This window comes from Scyliorhinus canicula, chromosome 4, assembly GCF_902713615.1.
Source record: "Scyliorhinus canicula chromosome 4, sScyCan1.1, whole genome shotgun sequence".
In the NCBI taxonomy this organism is placed as follows: domain Eukaryota; kingdom Metazoa; phylum Chordata; class Chondrichthyes; order Carcharhiniformes; family Scyliorhinidae; genus Scyliorhinus; species Scyliorhinus canicula.
The window spans coordinates 222,709,746-222,735,103 of record NC_052149.1 but is presented as its reverse complement, the minus strand read 5'-3'; the positions used below and the strand labels follow the sequence as shown (position 1 = coordinate 222,735,103).

The 25,358-nt window shown below is 43.2% G+C and overlaps 1 protein-coding gene across 6 annotated transcripts in view; it reads right to left on the bottom strand.

Moving 5' to 3' along the window:
- Window positions 1-25,358, bottom strand: part of rbm27 (RNA binding motif protein 27) — a 160,274-nt gene that overhangs the window by 43,203 nt on the left and 91,713 nt on the right. For all 6 annotated transcript variants that reach the window (XR_005460510.1, XM_038796137.1, XM_038796133.1 and 3 more), the window contains 3 exons: window positions 21,263-21,367; window positions 17,588-17,773; window positions 8,385-8,468 (listed from right to left, as the gene is read on the bottom strand). Coding sequence is in view for 5 of the 6 variants with exons in the window: in XM_038796137.1 (XP_038652065.1) it covers window positions 8,385-8,468; window positions 17,588-17,773; window positions 21,263-21,367 (375 nt within the window). In the remaining variant the exon portion in view is untranslated. The remainder of the gene's footprint in view (window positions 1-8,384; window positions 8,469-17,587; window positions 17,774-21,262; window positions 21,368-25,358) is intronic.

Here is a 25,358-nt window from a genome sequence, read left to right as displayed (position 1 = left end):
TTAACACCCCTTACTTCAAAGATAACCCCGAAAATAATACAACACTACCCAATCTTGCAAACTGTTCCTTTACATATCCAAAAGGCTTAACAAATCCTTCAAACAGAAGCACATTAGATTTATATTCAATACTAAGACATTTTTACAATTAAGATTTCACCAAAGGATTAAGAGATAGTCGTTCATGGCAGAGATCACCAGCAATGCAGCTCACAGCCACACCTAAGCTTTCTTCAAACTGAAACTAAAACTCCCAAAAAACAGAAGTCAGCTCAGCTCCCCCCGTGACATCACTTCAGTAATATGATCAGCATCATTTCTTAAAGGTACGTTTCTTAAACATCCAATTCTGAAAGGCATTCTCACATGAAAATGGGATGTGGGGTCGCTGGCTGGGCCAGCATTTATTGCCCAGCCTGAGGGCAATTAAGAGTCAACCACATTGCTGTGGATCTGGAGTCACATGTAGTCCAGACCAGGTGAGGATGGTAAGTTTCCTTCCCTCAAGCAAATTAGTGAACCAGATGGGTTTTTATGATAATCAACATGGTTTCATGGATGTCATTAGGTTTTTAATTTCAGATTTTTATTGACTTCAAATTCCACCAAAGGCCCTGACGGGATTCAAACCCAGGTCTCCAGAGCATTACCCTGGGTCTCTGGGTTACTAGTCCAGTGACACTACCACTATGCCACTGCCTCCACTCACTGCATAAAAAAAGTTTTTCCTCATGTCACCTTTGGTTCTTTTGTGATTCATCTTAAATTATTGTCCTCAATGAATTTGAACTCATCTGAAACACCTCTTCACGCATTCCAACTCAAGTTCCTTTCACCCATCACCCCTGTGTGCTCACTGACCTCATGGTCTAGCAATGCATTATTTTAAAGTTCCCCATCTCAGGTTGAAATCCCACTATTCCTTGCGATTCAATTTGGGGGTTTGAGCATGGTGAGTGTTCCTTTCTCTAAAAGCAGTGTTAGCACTGTGCACTTTGGAGACTGCCTGACAATTATGAGAACATTCAATTACTCTGCAGCAGCAGGGGCAAATTATACATATTCCACGCAAACTGTTGAATGTAGTTGGGCATCTAGGTTGGGTGGCAAGGTAGCATTGTGGTTAGCACTGCTGCCTCACAGCGCCAGAGTCCCAGGTCCGATTCCCGGCTTGGGTCACTGTCTGTGCTGAGTCTGCACATTCTCCCAGTGTCTGCGTGGGTTTCCTCCGGGTACTCTGGTTTCCTCCCACAAGTCCTGAAAGACGTGCTGTTAGGTAATTTGGATGTTCTGAATTCTCCCTCAGTGTACCCGAACAGGCGCCGGAGTATGACAACTGGGGGATTTTCAGAGGAACTTCATTGCAGTGTTAATGTAAGCCTACTTGTAACAATAATAAAGATTATTATTAAAGAGGACCAATCAGAAATCTGGTCCAAATCACTTACATTGCAAATAAAGAGCATGCTGACCTCATGATCAGAGAGAGGGGAGGGGTTGCTGGATTTCCTTCTCTTACAGCCCACTAACACCTCACCCACATCGCAGCAAACCGTTCATTTTCCCATTGCCAGAAATACTGGCACACTCGTTTCACACTGTCAGCATTTCTTCAGTCTACTAAGTCAATATGCCAGAAGCTGCAAAGTGCATGGTAGAAAGGTGAGGAAAGAGTCCTTAAGCTTGTGTTGAGCTGTAATTAAACTATGGAAAAGGCCAAAAGATAGATGCAACAATGGAACATGAAAATAAATGACAAATAACAAGTAGTTCAGGGTTGGACTGCCATTTTGAACACGACCACTTTGACTGTAGGTACAACCGTGTTCCATTTATGCACTTAACAGATCACTATTTTCTTTCCTGTTTTTGCCCCATCCACTTGTTACATTTATTTAAAAATTATAATCTTTTAATAATAATCTTTATTGTCACAAGTAGGCTTACATTAACACCGCAATGAAGTTATTGTGAAAATCCCCTAGTCGCCACACTCCGGCACCTGTTCAGGTACACGGAGTGAGAATTCAGAATATCCAAATCACCTGACAACACTTCTTTCGGGACGTATGGGAGGAAACCGGAGCACCCGGAGGAAACCCACGCAGACACAGGGAGAACGTCTGTGCAGACTCCGCACAGACAGTGAACCAAGCCAGGAATCGAACCAAGCCAGGAATCAAATCTGGGACCCTGGCGCCGTGAGGCAACAGTGCTACCCACTGTGCTACCGTGCCGCCCAGTATTTTTTAATACTGTTCAGCTACAGCATCTGCCAGATCTAATGAAGAGTTCATATCCAAAATATAAAGTGTCTTCCCTCTAGAAATATTATCTGATTAGCAGTGTTCCTGGAAGTTCCTCCTACTGTTTTGATTTTCAGCACCCAAGGTTTTTAAACTTTCAGAGTTAGATGGAGCAGCAGGAAGAACAGATTATCTCACAAATACGTAAACTAAGCACTGGGTAAGATAGAGGACATTGAGCCGTAACCTCCAGGTTCCCCAGTGTCAAATTTGGGGGCTATCCCAAAGATGCGTTGGGGAATACTTCTCAGAAAATTGCAGGCAAGCATTTTCACAGCAATTATCCAGAAGCACCACATTACACATGACAATTGCACTGTGAATCATCCAACAAAGCAATTTAAATCACTAATGCAGGTGGTTCTGCCAGAGGTACACTGATAATTACTCAGAAAAAGTTAGAAGAAAATAAAACTTCTTCTAACTTCTGCGTAGCTATTTTAGATACCCAGAACATTCCACATCGGGATTTCTATCATACACCCATCATTCCCCTGGGGGGCGCTGCCGTCACCACATACCAGACACTCTAGGGCCGCCACCCTCATCACTTCTCCAACTCCCAAGGGGACACAACTTCCAGCACACCCCCATACCCTAGGTGACGCTGCTCGCACCATGCCCCCACCACATTAGGGAATGCTACCACCCCCGCCATCCTCCAGTGGAGTCCCCACCACACCCTGACCCAGCTGGGGGACTCCGATCCCACCATACCCTAACCAACCACCCCCTCCATGATATTCCCCTCACACCCCCCCCCCCCCCCCCCCCCCCCCCCAACCCACCATCAGCAAGGGACAACATGGCCCTCCCCCCTTGCTGCACCCATCCTCTTCCTGACCTGGCTGTCTTGACTCTCCTCCCACTAACGATCTGACCCTTCTTACATGACTAGACACCCACCCCCATGGCTTGGCCACCCCCCTACACCTTCTGCAACACCCCAGACCTCCAACACCCCGCACCCACCCTGATCTCCCAACCCCCATCCACGACCCCCAAGACCCCACTCCCCAACACGCCTTGACCTGCAACCCTCCCAACCACCAAAACCCCACCCACTTAACTGAGACACTCGCCTTCTCCCTGGTCTGTCACTGGGTTCATTATACATGGCTACTTATGACATGGAATGCAATAGAAAAGGTGCCGTTGCCTACTTTAATCCGACGTAGCTGGACTATGCTGGGCCATGTGGGAACTCTTTCGATGAAGGTCCCAAGCAGGCCTAGCCATCAGAGGCTTCATCATAATTGTCGATGGTATGCAAGTGTGCTTTAAAGTATTGGAATTCCAGCGGACCGTCGCTTTCCACACTCGTTCGAAGTCATTGCCAATTGTATTTGGTCCCTACCATAAATTTGGTTTTCTAGCCAACTATACCCTATCTCTGGCAACAGTCCAAGGGTCCCAGCTTTGTTTGAGTTCAAAATGAACTTAATACCTGCTTATCACCCAGCCATCTTCCAGAACATTAGTCAACTCTCTTCATGCCTCAGGGCAGATACTACTGAAACCCTCAGCCATGCCTTTGTGCACTAGACTTGGCTACTTCAGAGTTCTCCCGGCTGGCTTCCCACCAAATACCCTAAATGAACTTGGAGCGCATTCAAATTTGTGCTGCCCATATCCTATCTCGCATCAATGCATCAAATCCCAGTCATCTACTAATCATGCGCTCGCTGACAAAAATCGTCTCTCCCTCGGGCAATGGCTCAACGGAAAAATTATCTTTGCTTACATATTCCTCCAAGGCCCTGCCTCTCACAGTGTTTGTGATCTTCTTCACCCCAACAAGTCTGCAAGATCTCCGTATTCTTCTAATTCTGGCCCTTATGCATTCCTAATTTGGCCGCCAAGCCTTAAGCTTTGGAAGCCTTAGCTCTGGAATTCTCTCTCTTTGAACCTCTCTAACTTTCTCTTATCCATTAAGATGTTACTTAAAACCTAACACTTCGGGCAAGCTTTTGGTCATTTGTCTCAGTATGTCCTTACATGAGACAAAGTAAAATCTTTGTTCGAGAGTTCTCTTCTGAGGCATTTTGGGTTATTTACTACATAATTGGTAGTAGGGATGGAGTTGCCATGGATGCCGCAAAAATACAAGTTGTTGTTGGTGTTGGCCGGTAAAACCAGAAATCTCTGATAACACAGGGCGTCCAAAACAAAATACACAGAAAAATTCATCATTCTCTATCTCTGAACAATGATAAAGATTATCCTTTGTGGACCAAAGAGAAAAACATTTTTAGCTTAATCAGTATGTGCGACATCTAAATATGAATGATAATTACAGCAGACCTTTTCTGAGCATCAAAATTAGAAACATGGTTCCGGAAATTTTATACATACAGCTAAATAATTCACCCCAAAAAGTCTACATTTCTTATAATACTTGTAATTTATTAACATTTAACAAGTTGGGTTGATAATTATTTTTATTTCTGGATCTAGAGTCATTATCAATCAACTCAAAGTATAAATATTACAGAAAGTACAACAGCAGGAAATAATAAAAATATGTTTAGTTCTGCTTTATGTCAGTTAGGTTTGATACTGGATTAATGTGCACATGCTGCCTATATTGGAAACTTATTTTCTTTTGAATTTCTTTGTGCAATATGGATGATGCTGGGAATGAAGTCTATTTGCCCAACTCTAGTTGCTCTGATGGCATCTTTCTAGTGAAATAAGTCTTCAGTAACATCGTTCATTATCCATCATATAGTCAACAATGCAAAATGCTAGTCTCATGAACAATGACCACAAAACTGTCAGATTGTTGTTAAAAACCCAATCAATCAGTTAATTAATGTCCTTTCATGGGGGGCATTTGTTGCCCTCACCCAGTCCAGCCTGCATGCGATTCCAGACCCACAGCGATGTGGTCCAGACTTAACTACACTCAATGACGTAGCAAGCCGCTCAGATGTACCAAACTACTACAGTAAAGTTAACAAATAAAACAGAGGACCTAGACACCGGAAGTGACAAAGGCAGATATTGTGCAATCGACCCTGCCAAGTTCTCTTCACCAACATTTGGGATTTGTGCCAAAACTGTCCCACAGATGAGTCAAGAAGCCGCCTGATTTAATTCAAGCTCGCTGAATCATACTGTAAATGTCGCAGATTCCTCCATCACCTTTTCCACCGACAGGACAGACCCACAAGTGGTGGCACAGTGGAACGCAGTTGGGATGGAGTTGCCATGGAAGTCCTCAGTATCGACTCCAGACCCCACGATGTCTCATAAGATCAGGTGAAACAGAGGCAGAAAATCTCCTGTTGATTGCCACCTACCTCCTTCCCTGAGCTGATGAATCAATGCTCTCAATATTGAACGCCATTTGAATGAAGTAGGGCACAGAATGTTCTCCGGATGGGGAATTCAAGTCCAAGAATGGCTCAGTAGCATCACCGCCAACTGAGCAGATTGGGTCCTAAAGTAAACATCTACCAGTCTGGGCCTTTGGTAGGTAGTGTGATAACCCAGGAGAGGGAAAAACACATTTTACATTGTCCTCATAAAGCTACTTGGCGTAAATGCATCTGTCCATAACAGCATTAGTAGAAATGACCACTGCACAGTCCATGTGAACACTACATCCTAACTTCACAATGAGGACACTCTCCATTATATTGTGTGGCACTTCCATCAGGCTAAATCGGGTGGTCACAGCGTAACTCAAAACTGGGCATTCATGAGGCACTGGGACCAGTAGCAGAAATGGAATTATATTCAACAATAAATCAGCAAATCTCATGGACCAGTATATCTTTCACATATCTTTCAAAATTAGGGCCTGGTAAAGCAACAATACAACATTACATGTAACCAAACAGCAGAAGCAGCATGCAGAGCTAATCAGTACCACAACCAACAAATCAGATCAAAGTTCTGCAGTCCTGAAACACCCAATCACGAATGTTTTTGGACAATTAAATAACTACCTGTAGCAGGAGGCTTGAAAAAAAAAAATCCTGAATGACGGGGCCACCACGCACATCAATGCAAAAGACAAGGTTGAAGCGTTTGCAACCATCTTCAACCAGAAGTAGAGTGGATGATCCATCTCTGCCTCCTCCAATCATAGATGCCAGGTTTCAGACAATTTGATTCACTCCACGTAATATCAAGAAATGACTGAATGCACTGGATGCAACATAAGCTATGGACGCCGATAATATTCCAGCTGTGGTACCAAAGACTTTTGCTCCAGCCATAACCCTGGTCAAGCTGTTCCAGTACAGCTACGGAAACTGCACCTTTCCAGCAATGTTGAAAATCTCCCAAGTGTATCCTGTATACAAAAAAAACAAGACAATCCGGCCAATTACTACCTGATCAACCTACTCTCAATCATAGGTGTCGTTGATAGTGCTATCAAGCGACACTTACTCAGCAACAACCTGTTCACCCACACTCAGTTTGGATTCCACAGAGGGCACTCCACTCGACATCACATTAGTTTTGGTCTAAACATAGAAAATAACTGAATTTCAGCAGTGACATTAGAGTGATTTTCCTTGACATCACGGCAACCACTATAGCATCAAGAACCACTTGCAAAATTGATGTTTATTGGAATCAGGTGGAAAATTCTCTACTGGTTGCAATCATCTCAGTCCAAGGATATTGCTGCACGAGTTCCCTGGGCTCGTCTTCTCAGCCCAAATACCTTCAGCAGCTTGATCGAGGACAAAGCTGCCCATCCACCACCTTAACATTCATTCCTTCCACCACTGATGCAGTGGCAGCAGTGTGTACCATCTACAAGATGCACTGCAGTAATTCACTAAGGTCCCTTTGATTGGACCTTCCAAACCTGTAACCTCTACCCACCTAGAGCTACAGGGGCAGCAGATACATGGGAATACCATCAGCTGCAAGTTCCCCTTCAAGCTACATACCACCCGGACTTGGAACAATATTGCCATTCAAGAACCTGGATGTCCCTCCCTCACAGCATTGTGGTGCACTTATACCCAAGAACTGCAGTGGTTCAAGGCAGCTCACCACCACCTTCTCAAAGGCAATTAGAGATGGGAAATCAATGCTGACTTAGCCAGTGACATTCACATCCCGTGAACAAATTTAAAAACTGACCTTCCCCCCAACATAAAGTTAGAAGTGGGGATATTCACTGATGATTACATGTAGTTCAGTGTCATTCGCAAAGCCTCAGATATTGATGCATTCCATGTCCACATGCAGCAAGACTTGGAAAGAATTCAGTCTTGGGCTGATTAGTGGCAAGTAACTTTCACGCCACGTAACTACCCCACAATGGCCATCTCAAACAAGAGAATCTAACTATCTCCTCTTGAAACTCAAAAACATTACCATCACTGAAACCTCCACAATCAACATGTTTGGGATCACCATTGACCAGAAATTTAGCTGGACCAGCCATATAAACACTGTGGCTACAAGGGCAGGAAAGAGGCTGGGAACTTGCAGCAAGTCGCTCACCTACTGACTTCTTGTAGCACGTTCAACATCTACAAGGCACAAGTCAGGAGGGTGGTGGAATATTCTCCACCTGCCTGAATTAATATGGCTCTAACAACATTCAAGAACAAAGCAGCCCCCTTGATCAACATTCAAGAAGAAAGCAGCCCCCTTGATCAACATCCCATCCATCCATCACCTTAGATATCCATTTCCTCCATAACCGGTGCACATCAGCAGCAGCAGTATGCAGCGCCTAAAAAATGCACTACTGCAACTAGGTCCTTCAGGGGCACCTTTCAAACTTGCAATCTCCACCATCTAGAAGGACAAGGCCAACAGACACATGGGATTACTACCACCTGGAAGTTGTCCTCTGAGCCACACATTTGCCCGAAGCTTTCAAACTATATTGCCGTTCTTTTCCTGTCGCTGGTTGAATATCTTGGAACTCAATCCCTATCAGCACTGTGGGTGTACCCCCACTACACGGACTGCAATGGTTCAAGAAGGCAGCTGACCACCACATTCTCAAGGGCAATCAGCTATGGGAATATTAGCTGGCCTTGCCAGCCACATTCACATCCTGAGAACGAATAAAAATAAAATCTATCTACTTACATTTTCTGCTTCAATTCTTGATTTGAATGCAATTCTAATATTTAAAGGAGTATCCTCTTGAAAATCCTCCACTTCTCCAAACTTCTAGAGAAACCAAACAAAATACAAAAGTCAGATATTTTTTTAAAACTCACTTTGTCTTAAAAACCCTGTAAACCAGTTTATTGCCTCCATATAATTGAGCAAACACTTGGCAACAAGTCACAGACTGGTTCTGGAAACATCAACATCGATTTCAGCTGAACCTAAATTGTCCTTGGTTATTTCAATACATCTGTATGTATTTCACAGCAATATACATGTTGCCATGAGTACAGATCATGTCTTTGTCCCCAAGGGTTGTGTGTGTGTGTGCGTGTGTGTGCGTGCGTGCGTAGGGGGGGGGCATGCAGAGCTGAATATAGAAGCGTAACCTATGAAATTCTTTTTAAATGTCCTGTGGTAGAGGGCCAAAGTTCAATGGTACCTACTTCATCATGCCAGAAATAAATCCAAAATTTTAATTCTCTGATCAAGAAAACAAGAAATGGGGAAAGTGCCGAAAAAATGTTCCTCAGCTTAAGCATCCAAGCATGTAAACGTTCTTCATTTGTTATTCTGGGCAGGCAGGACTCTGCATAATACACAAGGACAAGGTTGGACCCAAAGCTATGTAACTTGTGCAGCTCAATTAGAGCTGATCCCAGGGAACCCAATTTAAATTGTATTTTTAGATATACACAGACTTTGTGCAGCATCTGTTTTTTAATGAAATGTTTTAAAAGAGAGTCTCAGTATTATTTCAAACACCATCAGTTAAAAATCAATGGGAACGTTTTTATTCAATCTTTTTGATTTTGCATGTTAATTATTTTCCTAGTTTCGTTAAAATATTTGGCAACTGATGATGGCAATCCCACAGGGGTAGATTGATTGGCAGAAGTGTAGCTGTACTTGATAGAATGGAATGAAACACCGCTGAAACTAAACCATAGCTGGGTTAATGATGGTTTCCCTGGTATTAATCAGATCACCTGCACTGTTTATAGCTCACTAATTCCTCAATGACAACTTCTCTCTTATGGGGCATCAGCATTCATAGCCATATCAACATCACAGCAAAAGGCCATAAAAACTGATCAGAGAGAATGAAAGCGATTAAATTGAATGAAAATTCTGTACAGCATGATTTTGAAATTGGATCTTAGTGGCAACATTTCCTCTTTAAAACTGTCCGAAGAAACTCTGGCACAGTACCATTTTGAATATTCAGGAGGTTCCTTCCCCACGAGTGTTCCATGTAGCCATGAGCGGACGGAACACTGAAAGACTGTGAGCCTCAACCTCCAGCACAACCTCCTCTCAATACTGGCATCTGGGAAATTGTCACGGTGCATCCACAAAATCCAGAACAAACCCAATTTAGTCAGAATGATAACAAAAAAAACAAAGAACAAAAAGAAAAGTACAGCACAGGAACAGGCCCTTCGGCCCTCCAAGCCTGTGCCGACCATGCTGCCCGTCTAAACTAAAATCTTCTACACTTCTGGGGTCTGTATCCCTCTATTCCCATCCTATTCATGTATTTGTCAAGATGCCCCTTAAATGTCACTATCGTCCCTGCTTCCACCACATCCTCCGGCAGCCAAGTTCCAGGCACCCACGAACCTCTTGTGTTTAAAAAAAAACTTGCCTCGTACATCTCCTCTAAACCTTGCCCCTCGCACCTTAAACCTATGCCCCCTAGTAATTGACCCCTCTACCCTGGGAAAAAAGCCTCTGACTATCCACTCTGTCTATGCCCCTCATAATTTTGTAGACCTCTATCAGGTCGCCCCTCAACCTCTGTCATTCTAGTGAGAACAGAATTTATTCAACCGCTCCTCATAGCGAATGCCCTCCGTACCAGGCAACGTCCTGGTAAATCTCTTCTGCACCCTCTCTAAAGCCTCCACATCCTTCTGGTAGTGTGGCGACCAGAATTGAACACTATACTCCAAGTGTGGCCTAACTGAGGTTCCCAAATGCCTAATAGAGAAGTCAATGGTGTGATCACATGAGATTTACTCACCAATGACCTGATGAGAAGTTCTTTTCCTCAGAGGATTCCCCTCTATTCTAGTTGACAGGGACCTCGTCCACATCTATTCCTTTTCCTGCAATTCTGCTCTCATTACTTTCTCTCCCTCCAAGATTCATCACACCTTCAACTTCCCATCATTAACCTCCACACTCAACTGATCATCCTCCACTATTTCTGCCACCTGCAGCAAACATCTTTCCCCTCAACTTTCAGCATTCTTAAAGGACCGCTCCCTCCATCACACTCTGCTCCATTTCTCAGTCAACCCTCCCCCTCACAAAGCCTTCCCATAACAGCACAGGAGATGCAACACTTGCCCCTTTACCTCCTCCTTTCCCATTATCCAGATGAAACAGCAATTTACTTGTACTACTTTCAATTTAGTACACCGCATTCACCAAATCTCCTCCAAATTAAGGAACTAAATGTAAATTGAGTGGCTACTTTGTGGAAACAGGATCAAGAGTATCCGGTTGCATTTTAATTCTTCACACAGTGCCGAGCTGATCTCGCTGTCCTCGGCTGACTGCATTGTTCTAATAAAGCTCAATATGAGCTAGAGTAACAGCACCTCATCTTTCAATGAGGCACTTCACAGCCTAATATACGAACATACATATTAGGGAGGCCACTTGGCCCCTCGAGCATGCCATTCAATGAGATCACGGCTGGTCTGATTGCAAGCTCAACTCTCTGCATCCCCACTCTTACCCCCTTGCTCATAAAATATCTAACTCTGCCTCAAAAATATTCAAATATTTGGCCTCCACCGCTTTTTGAGGGAGAGTTGCAAAGGCTCACGGCTCTCAAAAGAAAGAAATTCTCATCTCAGTCTTAACTAGGCACAGCCTATTTTTAAACAATGGCCTCAAGGCCTGAATTTTTCAGGTGACATGGACTTGCATCCCGTCATTCGAAGAGTCCGCAGGGAACACATCCCTGTTGACTTTGAGTGCTCTGTAGCTATTTCATGCTCGAATGAACACGAAGTGGCTGCAGGTGTATCTTGCACCCCTCACGCGCAATGACCTGCCTTCGAGAGCTGCCGGCCACTCTGATTCGTCAGTACCTCTCTAGAATCTGCAGCGTCAGTGCTGCAATGGATGGAAGAGAAATGCAGGAGGCAAAGTCCAGGCACCGAGGGCCCGGGTTAATTCAAGGGCTTCCAGGGCAGGGAAGGCCAGCAATCGCTGTGCGGTCGTGGCAGGTGGAAACTTGAGGGAATTCAGTCCTTTCAATTTCAGGTTCCCAGCCCACCAGTGATGGAAGTGCAAAATTCTGGCCCAGTTCTAGGCTCTCCCACAAGAGGGAACATCCTTTCAAGACCGTTCAGGATCTGTTTCAATAAAGTGGTTTCTGGTCTTCTAAACTCCAATGGATACAAGTTTCGCTTGTCCAATACTTCCTCGGAAGACAACCTGTCTATTCCAGGTATTAGTCTAGTATACCCTCTCTGAACTGCTTCCAACATATTCTTCCTCAAACAAGGAAATTGATACTCCAGGTGTAGTCTCACCAGTGCCCCGTGTAACTGAAACATAACCTCTCTACCTTTGTATTCAATTTCCCTCACAATAATCAACAACATTCTATTAGCTTTCCTCATTACTTATTGTGCCGGCATACTAGCCTTTTGCAATTCATGCATTAGAACACAGATCCCTCTAAAAAGAGCTCAGCAATCTCTCACCATTAAGATAATCTGCTTCTTTCTATTCTTCCTGCCAAAATGGCCAATTTCACATTTGTCCATGGTATACTCCATTTGCCAGATCATTGTCCACTCACTAACCCGTATCCCTTTGTAGCCTCCCTATGCCCTCTTCACAATTTACTTTCTTACTTTTCCTGGTGTCATCAGCAAATTTAACAAGCATACCTTGCGCCCCATCATCAGTCATTTATATATGTATAAATTGTAAAGTTGAGGCCCCAGCACTGATCCCTGCGGCACATCACTTGTTACATCCTGACAACTAGAAAATGCCTTCTGTTTGCTTTTTTTTAAAAATTAAAGTACCCAATTCTTTTTTTTCCAATTATGGGACAATTTAGCGTGACCAATCCACCTACCATGCACATCTTTTTGGGTTGTGGGGGCAAGGATCACGCAGACACAGGGAGAACGTGACAACTCACATGGACATTGACCGGGGGCCGGGATCGAACCTGGGTCCTCGGCTCCATGAGGCAGCAAAGCTAACCACTGCACCACCGTGCCGCCCCTACCTACTCGGTTTCCTGTTAGCTAGCTAATCTTCTATCCATGCCAGTATGTTATCCCTACATCATGCATTTTTATTTTCACAACATCAAGAACAAAAGCTTAAAAATCATACCCTGGTCCCCATTTTTTCCAGATTGCTGTTGTTGGTAATGATTCATGTCATTTGTATTTACACCCCCTCTAGATATCTCTTCGGTTTCTTTGTCATCTCCTTATGCCTTGCATCATCTGTCTTTTTGTCATTTGATCTCTCGTCTCCTAAAACAGGGCTTCCCTTCTCCCATTTCAGACTTCCCCCTACCTTTGTACTTGCTTAAACCCTATTATATCTCTCGTTTTTCTTGTTTTGACTGAATATATTTCTCTCCAGATTTGTTGCCCGACTTGTTTTGTCACCATTTTCTACCTTTAATTTTACATGTCCAGCATCTACAGTTTTTAAATTTTATATTAATGTTCAGTTTCCATTCTGCTAGGAAATCTTGGCTCCAAATCTTATTACAGCTTTGGTTCAAACACAAGTTGAATTCTAGAGGTGAAGTAAGAATGACTGCCCTTAACACCAAGGTGCCATTCAACCAAGTGTGGCACTGTCAAGGGGAATTGGGGAAGCTCACCATCTTCTCGAGAGCAATAAATGCTGATCTGGCCAGCGATGACCACATCCCCTGAATTAATAAATTAACTCTCCAATGGTTAGAGTCACATCTGCCACTAGGCAAGATGATTTTTAGAGGCTAATCATCTTGGCTGTAGGACATGACTGCAGGATTTCTTCAGGGCCGTGTCCTGGTTCCAACTATTTTCAGTTGCTTCATTATTGACCTTCCCTCTTGATGGATAATGAAGTAGTTCCCAGCCACACTCAGCACGGTATGGACAACATCCAGAAAAAATAATCAGATCACCTTCCCAAGGCATTCGATGGGATTATTTATCATCACCACTGACCAGAAACTTGACTAGATCTTTACTTCACACATCCACTCCATCCATATTAGCACACTGCCAACAGGATGCACCATTCAGCAATATCTCCCAAACATGCAACCTGCATCACCCAGAAGGGCAAGAGAAGTAGATGCAGAGGGACATCACCACCTCAGGTTCCACATCATATATAATCACTCTTCTTTCATAATTAATGGGTAAAAATCTTGGAACTCCCTAGTAAAAGGATTATGACAGAAACCTTCACCACAGAGATTGTAGAAGTTCAAGAAGGCAGCCCATCACCAACTATGATAGGCAAAAAATGCCAGCCATGCCAACAATGTCCACATCCAAAAGAAAAATAATCAATATAAATTTCCTTGGGATTAAAGTGCAACAAGGAATTTGTTTGAAAGTCTCAATTCAAAATCATATCCCAAGCATATCTGGAGTGAAATTCCACCTTTTTTATACTCACTGACACACTGACTTAGCCTAAATTTCACCTTCACTGAACTCTTAAATTTAAAAAAACACTTATACAAAGATCTCAAATAACCAATTAATTGGTTATGTATCTCAGTGCAGTAGGTTAAATTTTCTAAGCACAAAATAGCTGTCATGTTTACTTGCATAAAAACAGTTCTTTTTCGGTGATCACTCGGTAATGAGTATGATTATACACCGAAGAAGTTCCATGTCAATGCTTACTGCTATTCTAAAATATTTTATGTGGAGTCCTGTGGTCCTTTTGAAGAAACATGACATGCGCCATATAAACAAAAAACGTATTTTCGAATGCCGAACCAATTCTACAGAATGAAGCCTATATTATATTGGAAGATAAATGCAGGGTCTATCAGTAAATGCATATCTTGCGTGATCTGGAGTCACACAGACCAGGATGAACCCAGGTTCACTATTTTTCATCTATATTATTAATTGAATACTTTAAAGCTGGGCTAGCCATGTAATTGCCACAATCAGTCTAATTGCCCTTGGATTTAACAAGAGGGAAAGAGGAGCAAGAATTAACCAGTTTTCCTAGCCTGTTTCTTCTAACAAGGCTACCCCATTAATGGGACATTGGTAGTTTCCAGGTTAGCGTAAATACTGGTGCAATGCTACAAGATGGATCTTATCGTCTGTACCTAATGGCATGAATTGACTAATAAAATATGCTTCATTGCAATGTGGATTTGTAAGATACACAATGAGCAGGTCCCAAGATCTCAAAAAGCCCGGACTGACATTTTCAAAGAATTGGATTCGTGCCCTGTGACAAAATGTGTGGGGAAATTTTCAATAATATAATGGATTAGATAATAATGGGAGAATAAAAATCCACCTATCTGCCAAGGCATTCAATTGACTCTAATTTCTTTGCAGGATCACAGAAAATAGCAACAATTTTTTTTTTTGAATTGGCTCATGGAGCTGGAGACACTGGAAATTCTTGAGGGGACAGTTCATAGAAGCATCGAATCTCTACAGTGCAGGAGGCCATTTGGCCCATCAAGCTTGCACCAACCCTCTGAAAGAGCAGTCCACCTAGATTCACCCCACCGCCCTATCCCCATAACCCCACTTATCCCTGGGCAATTTTGCATAGCAAATCCACCTAACCTGCAGATCTTTGGACTGTGGGAGGAAACTGGAGCACCCGGAGAAAACCCACGCAGACACAGGTAGAACATGTGAACTCCACACAGACAGTCACCCAAGGCTGGAATCAAACCTGGGTCTCTGGTGCTGAGGAAGTAGTGCTGACCACTGTAGTTATTTAACAAACAGTTCCAAAACAGCAGAAATCCTTCATATGTCTTGGTTGGGATAGTAACTTTCAACAAAAAAGGAGAATTGAGTTTCATTTTTTTTAAAAAGGATTGTATTTAGTCCAGTCCGAGAGTAAACATATCTGATACCCTTAGTGGGATGAACTGTGTCACCCATCCCATTAATTCCCAACTAATCAACTCAATAAGATGGATATTTTGCATCACAATTGAGTGTAGCAGTGGCAACTGCACTACCTTGAAATTTAATTTGGAGCCCTGGTGCTTCACAGATTAGCAGGCAAATCTGTATTACATGTATACTGACCACATACATACTGTCATTGCAGCACGGTCACGGTCAGGTAACAGGACATCAGAGAAGTCAGCAATGCTGAGCAATACAAAATTGATTGGGGAATAGGAACAGGTTGGGAATATGGAAGTACATTCTACAAAATAAGCTTATCACGTGAGGGAGATATTAGGGAGTTGTGTGAGAAATGAGACAACAATGTAGCAGACAATTTAGGGGTTAAACAGACTGAGGGGGAAATACCTGCTAGCACAGAGTCAGAGGGATATGCCCACAATTGGCCGAGTTACATTTCTGCAGTCAGATGGTGGCAATATACATGATGCTCCGGATTCATTGTTCTTTGGGACACTCCTGGCTGACCAGGCAATAGTCCACTACAGAGTTTGATGGTCTTTTTGTCTTTCAATGGGAGGTTAGTTGCACATCAGTAACATGGCTCTGTTCTTTTGTATACACGGGTGTGGGCAATCAAATAGCCGAGCTAACGCTGATGAGTTCAAGCATGGAAACCCCAGCAGAGAACCTATGTACCTTTGTGTGAAGGAGAACAGATTCAGAGCGAGTGCGAGAGCAAGAGCAAGCGCGCGAGACCGAGAGCAAGCGCAAGAGAGCAAAAAGAATGCTGTTCTGAACAGTTCAAGGAGAAGGCTTTGGAAATCGACTGAGAGTGATGATGAAAGTTACCAGAGGAGAAAGCTTTGGAAATCAACCGTGAGGGTCATGAAAGTTGCCACTGAAGCAGGCTTTGGAAAAAGGGTTCAGAGTGAACGTCCCTACAAGAAAAAGTGCTTCGTAAATGCAAGTATTGCCTTTGTCTGCTAATGAAAGTTATACGAGAACTGCAGGTTCTGTTACAGTGTAGTTTAATGGGAACTAGTGTGTTAAGGTTAAGAAACCACATGTAATCTGTTATTGTCAAGGTTGAAGATTAAAGTTTAAATATTTTATTTTCTTAAAGTTTATTTATAAAATAACCATCTGTATTTCTTATATTATGGAACAAATTGATCTATCCACACAGTCTTAAAATATAAAAAGGTTATGGCTCTGGTTCAGCCTCTTAGCTACTATTGAGAGCTGACTAGGCTTCCTTAACGAAAAATGAAATGAAATGAAAATCGCTTATTGTCACGAGTAAGCTTCAATGAAGTTACTGTTAAAAGCCCCTAGTCGCCACATTCCGGCGCCTGTTCGGGGAGGCTGGTATGGGAATTGAACCATGCTGCTGGCCTGCCTTGGTCTGCTTTAAAAGCCAGCAATTTAGCCCAGTGTGCTAAACCAGCCCCTGCTTCCGAAACAGCTTCCTTAACAAGCTACACAAGATTATTCCCTATCCTTACTATTTCCAACCCCCAGTGAACAGTACTTCTCATGTACGGTACAATTTATGAGTCTAAATTTTTGGTTATGTGTTATGTCTCCCAAAGTATACTTAACAGCAAGACCGAAAACTTGGGTGTGCAGACTATAAGATCATTTCAGAATCTCTAGTACAGATGGAGGCCATTCGGCCCATCGAGTCTGCCCTGACCCTTTGATAGAGCACCTTACCTAGGACCACGCCATGTCCTTGTAGCCCCACCTACCTTTTGGGCAATAAGGGGCAATTTACCATGGCAAATCTATCTAATCTTCACATCTTTGGACTGTGGGAGGAAACCAGAGCACCCACTGGAAGCCCACGTAGATATGGGGAGAATATGAAAACTCCACACAGTCACTGAAGGTCAGAATTGAACCTGGGTCCCTAGCATTGAGGAAGCAGTGCTAACCACTGTGTCGATGTTGCTAATCTTGGGAGATGAACAAACCAAAATATCTACAATCATTTTGCAAATTAATTACTTAAATTTGAATGCTGACTGTAATTCTTAAGTCTGGACTTACTGAAAAATGTGGCATTAATTCATCCTTTTCTTCCTCTGTGAAGCCGAACACAGTTAGCGTTTTTGGTCTGTGATCAACCACCATATGCATCTGTGCGCCTCGTCCCCTCACGCTCCTGCCTCGACCTCGGCCTCGTGTCTGCACAGTTTTACCACGTCCTCCAGGAAGAATACCCAATCGTGCAGCCTGGAAACAGATAAAGAATTTGATTATGTCCATTTATAATGTAAAAGCTTTGCTTGTTTGTACCAGTCTCTTGTCACACCTTTTTACAACTAGATTCCTCATACTGTGCCTTCTTAGAACAGCAACAAATAACAGAATTGGCACGGTATATAAAATCAGACTTCGAAGAATACAGGTAGATAAAATTTCAATGAGGAACAATCAAGGTGTGATGAATGTAGGTATATATTATATGAATCTGGTACAGTAACGGGTAAAAGCCTGCATTAGTGTGTGTATGTATCTGCTCTGTAAGATGTTTAATAAACCTGATTTAAGACAGGCATACACCGTGGCTACATAAGTAGTAATTAAGACATCGTAAAAAATGAGATTATCCTTATTTCAAACCATGCTTATGAGTAAAAGGCCTAACAGATTTTTATTATGATTTCTCGGGAGTTGATCATTGGAAACATTGGGCGCGTACAAACGGCCATGCTACCGTCCGAAAAGCAGGGCGCCGCTAAACAACATTAGATATAAATCCCACTAGACGGTGCGATATAAAATCCGCCCAGCATGGATGGAAGCTAGTAGACCCCGCTCCCGAGATCTCGCGAGACACTGCGATGTAAATCTCTCTTCCATGACTTGATAGAGGTCTACAAGATTATGAGGGGCATGGATAGAGTGGATGGGCAGGCACTTTCCCATCGTGGAGGGTTCAGTCACCAGGGGCCATAGGTTTAAGGTCCGTGGGGCAAAGTTAGGAGGAAATGTGCGAGGTAAGTTTTTTTTTTACGCAGAGGGTGGTGAGTGCCTGGAACACGTTGCCAGGGGAAGTTCTGGAAGCAGATACATTAACGGCATTCAAAAGGCACCTTGACAAAGACATGGATAGGATGGGTATAGAGGGATATGGCACAAGGAAGTGCTGAGGGTTTTGGCAAAGGTTCGTATCATGACCGGTACAGGCTTGGAGGGCCGAAGGGCATGTTCCTGTGCTGTATTCTTCAATATTTAATAATCGCTTATTGTCACAAGTAGGCTTCAATGAAGTTACTGTGAAAAGCCCCTAGTTGCCACATTCCTGCACCTGTATGGAGAGGCCGGTAAGAGAATTGAACCCGTGCTTCTGGCATTGTTCTGCATTACAAGCCAGCTGTTTAGCCCACTGTGCTATACCAGCATCACATGGACTGCAGAGGTTCGAGAAGTCACCTTCTCAAGGACAATTAAGGATGGGCAATAAATGCTGGCTTAGGCAGCAATGCCTACATCTCATGAATCAATTTTTTAAAAGTTGTTTACATGCAGGGAATAATGATGATCTGTAATGCACTTCCCAAAGGGGTGGTGGAAGCAGATTCAATACCAACTTTCAAAAAGAAACGAAATAAATACTGGAGAGGAAAATACTGCATAGATTTTTCTAAAAGCCAAAAACAGCATGATGGGCTGGATGACCTTCTGTGCGGTGTCACGAGGTGATTCTATGGAAGGCCTGCCAAGAGATCATTGGAGCAATCTTGACCAACGGTAACAGACATCATAACCACGCTCCAGACACAGACTACCCTCTAACAATGTCACAGCAATTTAAACAGTACATCAAGTTCTGAAATGTATCCTTCAAACTTGGTCACAATTGAGAATTTCTGCCATACATAAAAACAGAGGAGAGGAAGCATACTGTATTGTATTTGATTGACACTTAATTTGTCTATTGGCTGGAAGTAAGCTTTATGGTCTTGAATTGACTTCTGATTGGAAAGATCTCCACTTCAGCAGTAGAGCAGCATAATCAGAATCCTCCAACTTATCGTGAACAACACCACTGGTACGGATAACTGAAATTTCCTTGCCTTGGTTGTCTGAAAGTCACACTATCAAATGTATGACATTTCAGGACTTTTTAAAAAGGTTATAGGTTTGTTACCGTTTCCTACTTTTATTTCTTCCATATTTGGTCAATAGTATATACAGGTAAAGTTTCTCAAAACCAGCAACTTGCGAGTCCAGACTGAGTCCATGCCAGATTTCGGATCTTGGTTTACAAGTCTGGTAGTTCGGGCTGGGATTGTACAGTGCTGAGGTATTTTTTTCGAGTAAGGATTGCAACGGGTATTTTGAAAGAAATAGAGAAGTTCTGTTTATGCATGTAAATGGGGTCCACTGCACTTCAATGAATAGTTGCTGGCGGATGGGAGCAGCTCCAAGGAATTTCCTCGCCATAAGTTAGGCCGAAGACGTCACCGAGGAGGTGATGACAGCTTAAAGAAAAGTATCTCATCAAAATTATACAAGTACGTATAATCAACAACAAAAGTTGTTTCATATTAATTTGAAATAGGTGACATTTTCAAATCCTTTTTGGGTGATTTTTGCAATGAGGTATAATGGAATGTAATATTTTGCTTCTCCAGAAGAACTGAGCTCTCTTGCGCAGATTACATAAAGAGTAAAGGTCCCTCCATTCTACCCATCAATAAGTCTGATCGGAATCTCAAATGATTCTTCTCCCATTTCCCAAATCAGTGTTTCTTTTTTTTTGACACTAACACTGACAATCAACCTGTGCTGTGTATGCTATTAACCCATAACTTTTCAGAACTGTGTTCAGTCTAAACCAATTTGACAAAGGAATCTTATCGCCAGAAAGCTTGGAGTTCTTTCATTCAGTCTTGTCAGATTCAAGCACATGTCGCAGAAATGATGGAACAGTATGTCAGGAGGCAAAGGTAGTTTTAAATGATATATATTTGCTTTGTTGAATGTTAGAAATAAGATACAGATTTAAATGTGTTTAATTTAGTGTTTCAGTGTAAGAAAAGGTACATTGCCGCCCCAGGTGACTGGAGTTTGCACATTCTCCCCATGTCTGTGTGGGTTTCCTCTGGGTGCTCCAGTTTCCTCCCCCAGTCCAAAGATGTGCAGTTTAGGTGGACTGGCGATCTAAACTTCCCCTAGGTGGGGTTACGGGAATAGGGTGGGGGATTGGGCCTAGGTCGGGTACTCTTCAGAAGGTCGGTGCAGGCTCGATGGGCCAAATGGCTTCCTTCTGCACTGTAGGGATTCTATGATTCTAAGAACATTTTTGTTCCTGAAAGCAAACTGGCAGACCTGTGACTCTGTTCTTCCACGTTTTCTGAAGAAAAAGTAAAAGTTATGTTGTTTTGAGTCAGGGTTCCATTCTGGGACCTTCCCATCCAGTAGGAACACCAAATGGGATCATAATAGTACGTTCACCTATTCTGGTAATAACACGTCCATTTTAGAGGTCTGATTGTGGCTGCTGACTTCATACACAGACCAGTGCTTAGCAAATTTTTCCCGCTCGTGGCCCCATATTAAAGTCTGAAAACTGACAAAACCCTAGAGTGAGAACGAGAGGCAGGGTGGGGGGAGTGTTTACAGCTACGAGAGCTGCGGGTCAAGGGAGGTCACCGGGGGTCACAACCCTTAGTATAGGAACCCGGGAGACACAGATTTGAAAAAACAACGCACCTCCACCTGGAGCTGGTTTAGCTTTTTCCTCAAGTCTGTTGTGTCCTCTCCCGAGTTCAGCTTCTTGTGGAAATCCAGTTCTGCATCCAGTAATTCCTTCTGTGCCTGAACAATCAAAAGAAGAAAAATAATAATTAACCTTTATATGACCGTATTCCTTTAACCAGCATGTATTCCTCAACCAACTCTAAAAAATCATTTTTTTCCATTGCTATTTGGAGGAACTTGATGTGCGCAAATTAGTTGCCACATTTCCTTACAATGGAATATACTTCCAAAAACACTACCGCCGTTTGGGTACTTCGATGCATCGCAGGCGTTGAATGGGCGAAATAAATGGCTGTCAGAGGACTGTGTGTTTAAAACCCACTACAGAAACTTGAGTCCATAATATAGGCTGACACTCCTTTGCAATACTGAGAGGGGACAGTTGGGGCGGATGTGCTGGCTTTTGGATACAACGTTAAACCATGGCTCTGTCTATCTGCTGAGGTGGTCATAAAAGATTCTATGACACTATTTTAAGCATCACATGCGTTCTCCTGGTGTCCTGACCATTTATCCCACAAACATCAATAAAACAAAATTCGTTGTTATCTGGTCATTATCTCATTGCTGCGTTTAGGCCCTCGCTGTAAACAATTTGGATTCCTCGTGTCCTACATTCCAACAGCAATTACATTTCAAAAAGGACTTCCTTGGTATAAAGCATGATGAAACATTCAGAGGTTGAGAAAGTCACCAAATAAATCTAGGTATTTGATTTACAATAGTGCTATTCTTTGTGCTAACTCAAACAACTTGTCAACACTGAACCTTTTCAGTTACTTTTCTTTTATGACACCGCATACATCAAGGATCAATCTTTGTGATCCATTATGACAACAGTTACTAAAATACTAATGGATGACACATATTACTCGCGAGAATTGATAAGGGTAAAATATTTATGCAAATTTATCACTTTATAACTGTGCCTCACTGAAAGATATCTCAACTGTACAATCTCGAGAAAGGGGTGCTCCGTTTCCATGGTGCCTCATGCTCATTGGGAAAGATGGCCAATACTAGCCGTAAGGCATGATGGGAAAATAAGTCAATGACTAACTTTAAAGAAGCTAACAAGAAAACTGCAGTTCTTTTCAAAATGGATTTCATGAGAACCAGGGACAACAATATCACTGATAACACCCTTGTTTTCAGAACACGGAAGGACAGGCACAGATGACGTCTAGTATAACGTCCTTGTTTGTGGAACGCGAAGGATAAGCTCGAATGACATCTGAAGCTTGAAGGATTGTTTAACTTAAACCATCTAAAATACCCTATCACCGAATTCAACCAACGATAACCTGAAATCAACCGTTGTATGTGCAACGTGACCTTCAAAGCCCATCAGCCCCTCAGAGCGAACCTGGCCAAGCTCTCTCTCATGGGAAGTATACTTGATTCAAACAACTGTTTAAATAAACACATAGCTGTAGTCTTGGTGAAGTCTTAAAGAAATAATAAAGCTGTGTTTAAAGATAAATCAACCTGACTGAGTAATCTATTCTGTCTGCATTTGGCAGTTGCGGCCAGCAGAGGCAGAACATTTGGCACAACCAGATGGGGCATATCTAACTTAAAAGAGGTGATTCGTGATCCAGTTCCAAATCAAGCATCTCATCCACCCAGACTGAGCTTGAATTAAGAGGGCAGTAGCCCCACGTGATGGCCAGGATTAAGTAGGTGAAGAGAGTATAAGGCAAAGAGCTGGGTTGCCGATTAGTTCGGAGGCGGTGTTTAAACTACAGAAGTTGCAGGTAGAATTGTTAAGAGTTAAAAGTTTAAAGTGACTTAACGGTTAATAGCAAAAGTAAGCTCCAATGATCAGCCTCGAAGTGTGTTCAGCAAACCTCAAATGTGCAGACGAGGAGAGACTGGACAGGAGGTTAGTGACAAGGGTATCTAAAAGGAGTTTAAAAGGATTAAGGAGAGACACTCTCTGCCAGAAACCGGCATGGACCCAAAAAATCTTCAAACGGGTGGCACGGTAGCACACTGGGTAAGGCATTCCTGGAATATCCACTACAAGCCCACTGACTCCCACAGCTATCTGGACTGCAGCTCTTTGCACCCTACACCCTGTAAGGACTCCATCCCTTTCTCTCAACTCCTTCGCCTCCGTCACGTTTGTTCCGATGATGCCACTTTGCAAAATGGTGCTTCGAAAATGTGTTCCTTCTTCCTCAACCGTGATTTCCCTCCTAGTTGTTGACAGGGCCCTCAACAGTGTGCGGTCCATCTCCCGCACCACTACTCTAGCCCCCTCTCCTCCCTTCCAGAATAGGATAGAGTCCCTCTCGTTCTCACATTTCGCATCCCACCAGCCATATGCAAAGCAAAATCCTCCGCCATTTTCGCCAACTCCAGCGTGATAGAACATAGAACATAGAACAGTACAGCACAGAACAGGCCTTTCGGCCCTCGATGTTGTGCCGAGCAATGATCACCCTACTCAAACCCACGTATCCACCCTATACCCGTAACCCAACAACCCCCCCCCTTAACCTTACTTTTTAGGACACTACGGGCAATTTAGCATGGCCAATCCACCTAACCCGCACATCTTTGGACTGTGGGAGGAAACCGGAGCACCCGGAGGAAACCCACGCACACACGGGGAGGACGTGCAGACTCCGCACAGACAGTGACCCAGCCGGGAATCGAACCTGGGACCCTGGAGCGGTGAAGCATTTATGCTAACCACCATGCTACCGTGCTGCCCATCAAACACATCTTTCCTTCACCCCCTCAGTCAGTATTCCACAGAGACCGTTCCCTCCGAGATAATCTAGTCCACTCCTCCACCATACCCATTACCTCTCCTACCACCCATGGCACCTTCCCATGCAATCACAGAAGGTGTAACACCTGCCCCTTTACTTCTTCCATTCTGAGCCCCATCTGAAGAAATGAAAAGGGCCATACTAACGAGCAGTTGAGTGGACCCGGTTGAAGGTCTGTGTCAGTGCAGACAATGGAATAGGGAACATCACACATCATTTGCTAACCGCATAAGGGTGCTCATGTTCCAGGGCTGTGACACTATAGTTAAGAGAATCAGAAAAACTATCGTCGCCACAGAAAATTCGAGTTACGAAGGGGAACAGCATGAATATCAGGTCTTGACAGTAAACAAATCCAAGGGACCATTCGTGTCAAAACAAAAAAAGAGGGATGGAGCCCAAGGCACCAAGACCTGGGCCACCGCAGCTGGGGCCACTGTGCCCCCACCCGCCAAAACTTTGTCAAGGCACAGGAGGCAGATGAGGATTGGAAACAGATCAAGATTGGATTGTTTTGGCACCTTATAACAAATGAAAAGCCAAAATTGTAACAGAGGACGGTCTCATCCTTTCAGGTGGAAGTTATGTGGTGCCAATCCAGAATTGGAACCTCATAATCCATCAATGTCACAATGTCCAGGGACATCAAGGTGTGAATTCAACTACAGAAAAAGTTTATGTCGGTGGCCCGCAGTAGATGGACACAAAATATGTGGAAAATGATCTGATTTGTGCCCAAAATAATCCAGATCACAATGCTGAGAAAGGAGAGCTCGGACACACCAGGCCAGTAAATGGGCCATGGACAAATTTACTAATAGACTATGCGGACCCACTGTCATTATGTAAGGAGAGTTACAAATACATTCTTCTCATCATTGATACATTTAGTAAATGGATTGAAGCATTCCCTACTTATCAGGACGAACATAACAAACGTAATAGCCGATGTGCAGGTGTACACTAAATGGGGGCTCTCCCGTAACATTGAATAATCAAACCAAGGAACTAATTTCACCACTCAGGTGATGCAGAATGCAATGACCCTATTCTGAATAAAACAGAAATTCCACATAGCCAATCCCCCACAGTAACTAATCCTGAGGTTCACCTCTGGTCCTGACTGCCTTTGCTCAATTTCTATTCAACAGTATTTAAAGGCAAACATCTTTAAATTATAATGCAGGCATAATTCCAATTTGCCCACTGCACTCCATTTCATTCAAGGTCCTCAGATCAGACAATCTGAAACCATCAGCATTAAT